Source organism: Dysidea avara, chromosome 1, assembly GCF_963678975.1.
Source record: "Dysidea avara chromosome 1, odDysAvar1.4, whole genome shotgun sequence".
NCBI classification, from domain to species: Eukaryota; Metazoa; Porifera; class Demospongiae; order Dictyoceratida; family Dysideidae; genus Dysidea; species Dysidea avara.
The window spans coordinates 59,513,828-59,517,773 of record NC_089272.1 but is presented as its reverse complement, the minus strand read 5'-3'; the positions used below and the strand labels follow the sequence as shown (position 1 = coordinate 59,517,773).

General features: G+C 37.3%; 1 protein-coding gene across 2 annotated transcripts; it reads left to right on the top strand.

Annotated features, from left to right (window-relative positions):
• The first annotated feature begins 239 nt into the window (after positions 1–239).
• Positions 240–3,595, top strand: LOC136238219 (uncharacterized). 2 transcript variants are annotated; one of them, XM_066028586.1, is made up of 5 exons: positions 245–1,239; positions 1,289–1,477; positions 1,529–1,661; positions 1,710–2,021; positions 2,141–3,593. In XM_066028586.1, exons 2-5 carry the CDS (start codon positions 1,316–1,318, stop codon positions 2,653–2,655), a joined length of 1,122 nt encoding a protein of 373 aa, XP_065884658.1. In that variant the 5' UTR covers positions 245–1,239; positions 1,289–1,315; the 3' UTR covers positions 2,656–3,593. The 2 variants fall into 2 exon arrangements, with proteins under 2 accessions (XP_065884649.1, XP_065884658.1); XM_066028577.1 differs by having other exon boundaries at positions 240–1,239; positions 1,289–1,661; positions 2,141–3,595.
• The last annotated feature ends 351 nt before the right edge of the window (positions 3,596–3,946 follow it).

The following is a 3,946-nucleotide window of genomic DNA, read 5'->3' as shown; positions in this document are numbered from 1 at the left end:
CAAATTTTTTGGGATCAGCAAACAAAAGCTGCATCAATAAAAAACAGTTCCTCCATGCGTTGGCATCCACTATATATCAATTAGTGGAGCCTATACCTTAAACATCTTTCCAGTAAAGCATATGAAACCCTTAGGACGTCAGGGTGCATTTCTCTACCATCTACAAGAACTCTACGAGACTACACACACACACTGCATTTCAACATTAATTGGCTTTTCTGCTGATATAGATAATTGTCTTTTAAATGCAGCAGACATAACCAATCATTCTCTAAACCGCTATGTCACACTTGTTATGGATGAAGTCCACATAAAGGAAGATCTAGTATACGACAAACATCAGGGACACTTGATTGGCTTTGTGGACCTTGGTAACACCAACAATAAACTCCTCGAGTTTGAAGCTACTATGAATGGTGACACTGACCGACCATTAGCAAACTCAATGCTGGTATTTATGGTCAGAGGACTCTTCAACAACTTAGCTTTTCCTTATGTACAATTTTCATGCTCCAATTGGACAGGTGATCTGTTGGTTGACCCAGTATGGGAAGCTGTGTCTAGGTTAGAGAGGATGGGATTTCAAGTAATGGCATTGACATGCGATGGTGCATCGACGGTTTTGGCAGCTCCACAGTGAACAAAAGGAAGTTGTTCACAAAGTGCCTAATGTATATGCCAATGAATATCGTTTTGTGTACTTCATTTCGGACCCACTCCATTTGATCAAAACTATCAGAAATAGCTGGCACAATAAAAAAAGGAATCTTTGGGTAAGATGAAATATAATTTATCATTTGCAGGGTGAATAAATATACACAGTGATCCTTCTAATATCCAAACTCATTGGGCCCTAGTGTATTTGGATAATGTAAAAGTTCAGATAAATGAAGCCCATTCATTTATATACAGAGCTCCATTGAAATACTCTAATAGAACACAATGTTAGACAAAACACTCTAATAGAGCAGTCATCTATACTTTTTAGATGACAGAACATTTAGATAATTGGTGGCCAGATAATGGAGGAACCACTGTATAATGTATGTTTTACACACTTGCATAGAAATTTATATAATTATATAGTGTAATGGAAAGGCTATATCATGGTCACACCTGGAGCGGGTGTATTTGCAGGATACACTTCTTCCCATTGGATTGAGACTTGTACCAAAAGTGAAATACGAGCACATATATCTAAACAACTACTCAAAAGTGAGGGTAGATTTGGCTGCAGAAGTAAGCATAAGTCATACTTGTTTCATAAGATATACCACATTCTATGTAGGTGCTTAGTGAACAAGTAGCCAAAGCAATGGAGTTTAAAGGTGATGAAAGCATGTCTGCGACTATACAGTTTGTGAGAATGATGGACAAGCTGTTTGATACCTTCAATGTCAATAACTTTACAACGGGAAAACACCAGTTGAAACTATTTCAGGATCCTTATAGATCAAATGGTGACTTCCGTTTGACAGTGAGCTCATGCATTGTTTATGACCAGCAACTGAATATTAGCATGTTACAGTGGTTAAAAGATGAATTTAAGCCCTACTTAGAGAAGTGGGAAAAAAGTGTGATGGAGACAACTGGTTACAGTAATAAAGAAAAAACAATGATGCTTATGCCACAACAAACACGTCTTGGGATTGATGCAACAAGTACGTTATTTGGCACATAGCGAATAGCATTAAAATTATTCCCTATAGTATCTTCTTTTCTGGAATTAGTGCCATATCTCTTTTCCATTCCTGAAGTTAAAACATTTTTAAGTGAAAAACTGTCACAAGATTCATTGGAGAAGTTATTTAGTTGCTTAAGGCAGCAAGGGGGAACCAATGAAAACCCTAACATGCAAAGCTTTTGTAAGGCAATGCAGTCACTACGGGTGGTGAACACAGTTTGTCGTAACATGTCTAATACAGGAAACTGTAGAGGAAACAAAAATAAAACACCACTAGATATGGAACTTGAAAGCCAACCTCTTCCAAAACGACGACGTAAAGACTCTTCGGCTACAGGTTAAATGTTCATGTATAGTAAGTAGGTATTCACTTTTTGAATCTGATCCAAAATGTATTTAGTAGCAACTTATGTTTTTATTAGCACTACACAACTCACTTCCCTTTTTTTGCTATAGGTAGTACCAGTAAGGAGTACAATTCAATTTCAAACTATGAAAACATCTTGGTTGTATCACTGAAAGAAATAATGAATGATGACTCATTTAGAATACAATCTGCCAGTACAATCCAACTGCGACACACGGCAGAATGCTTCTTACAATGGTGTGAAAATTTACAGAACACAGCAACACTAACCTCCTTTTCAGTGGGTATAATTGAAGAACTAAGTACAACAATTAAGTCATCAATTACAAAATCTTATAATTACAACAGAGAAAAGCTATGGAAAAACTATTTTGTTTTAAGAACATCAAAGAGGTTTATAAAGAAGTGGACAGACTTGATAAACATTGTAAACATTGCCATCAAACCCCCCTTATATCAGCATTTAACGGACATTATATTCAAAGGACAACTACAAAACTATTTCAAAATCTTACACAGTGAACAACAAAACAATGAACCCATGCATGTTACACAAACAGAAAAGAATATTCTACGCTACATTGCTGGATACATCTGCAGGTAACTAAGAAAGAAAATTGAAAGAACCAATCATGAGCTGAAATAAGAGTTAATATTATGCCTGATGGACATGACAAAGGACGGAGATATAGAAGAATGTGGACCTGACGAAGAATGGACAGACTTAATGGACAGGGGTGGCCTCCTACATGTAAAAGACACGGTGTACCAGTTGATTTGTGCCATAGAAACAGAAATGCGAAGCCAATTAAATGCACTTACCAGCTACTGTTCAACAGACTCAACATCCATAATAACACATGTGGAAAATCATGAAAATGTACAGTTCTACTGGCTGACAGTCACAGCAGAATTTGACATTGAGGATAGTGAGGTACATGATCTCCCACTGCACAAGATAGTAGAACTGTTTCTTACAATTCGAGGCCATTCAAAAGCAAGTGCTTTGATGGAGCAGTACAAACAATTGAATAAGAAGTCTACACAACGTTCTAAGAGTTTACGTCGTGAAGTGCATGATGCCTGTAAATAATGTTAATTTATAAATTGATACATGATGGTCACATCTTTTTGTTAGTTACAATAAGAAGTGTTTTGATCAGATTCCAAGTGCTTGTGTCACGCTACTCTTACCGGCAGTTTCTCCATGCCACAATTTACATAGTACAGTACTTAACTCAGTTCAATCTTGGGTACTTATCGTGCTTCTTTCCCTCCCCCAAGGTCTGCTGCAACGAAGGTTCACCTCTCAAGGCTGGTTAACATTTCGGAGGGAAAACCTCTTGACAAGACCAAACCACCTGAGTAACATCAATAGCGGTGAACAACTTTTCAAAAACACTTAGTAGTCACCTGTTAACTAGACAACAGCGTTGCCCTTGAGAGAGACGAGAAGCTTTGGGCGCTTCAACTCTCGTAAGGATGCGCTCCAACGCGGATAGTTTGGATAAAAACCGGCGTTTCCAAAATCCCGGGTACGTAGTATATATTAGTCAGGGTTGTAAGCCTTTAAAAAAAGGCCTTTTTGTGTGCTTTTGGATAAAAGCATGGAACTTGGCAAAAAGTTTGTGTGTATGATAAAGATTATTTTTTGATAGGGAGCCACCTCAGATTTGACCTTTGGTGACCTTTACAGGCAATTAAATGTTCAAAAACTGTCAGTTTTGTCTCTATTTCATGTTTGTATGATCCAAAATCCACAAACTTGGTGTCAAATTGAAGCATTTGCCCTAAAGAATAAGTTGGTTTTTACAGAAAGTCTATAGCTTATTCTGTTCTAAAGTTATAAAGATTTTTGTGGTAAAATATGCCACTATTGTCTCCCGCCCACACAC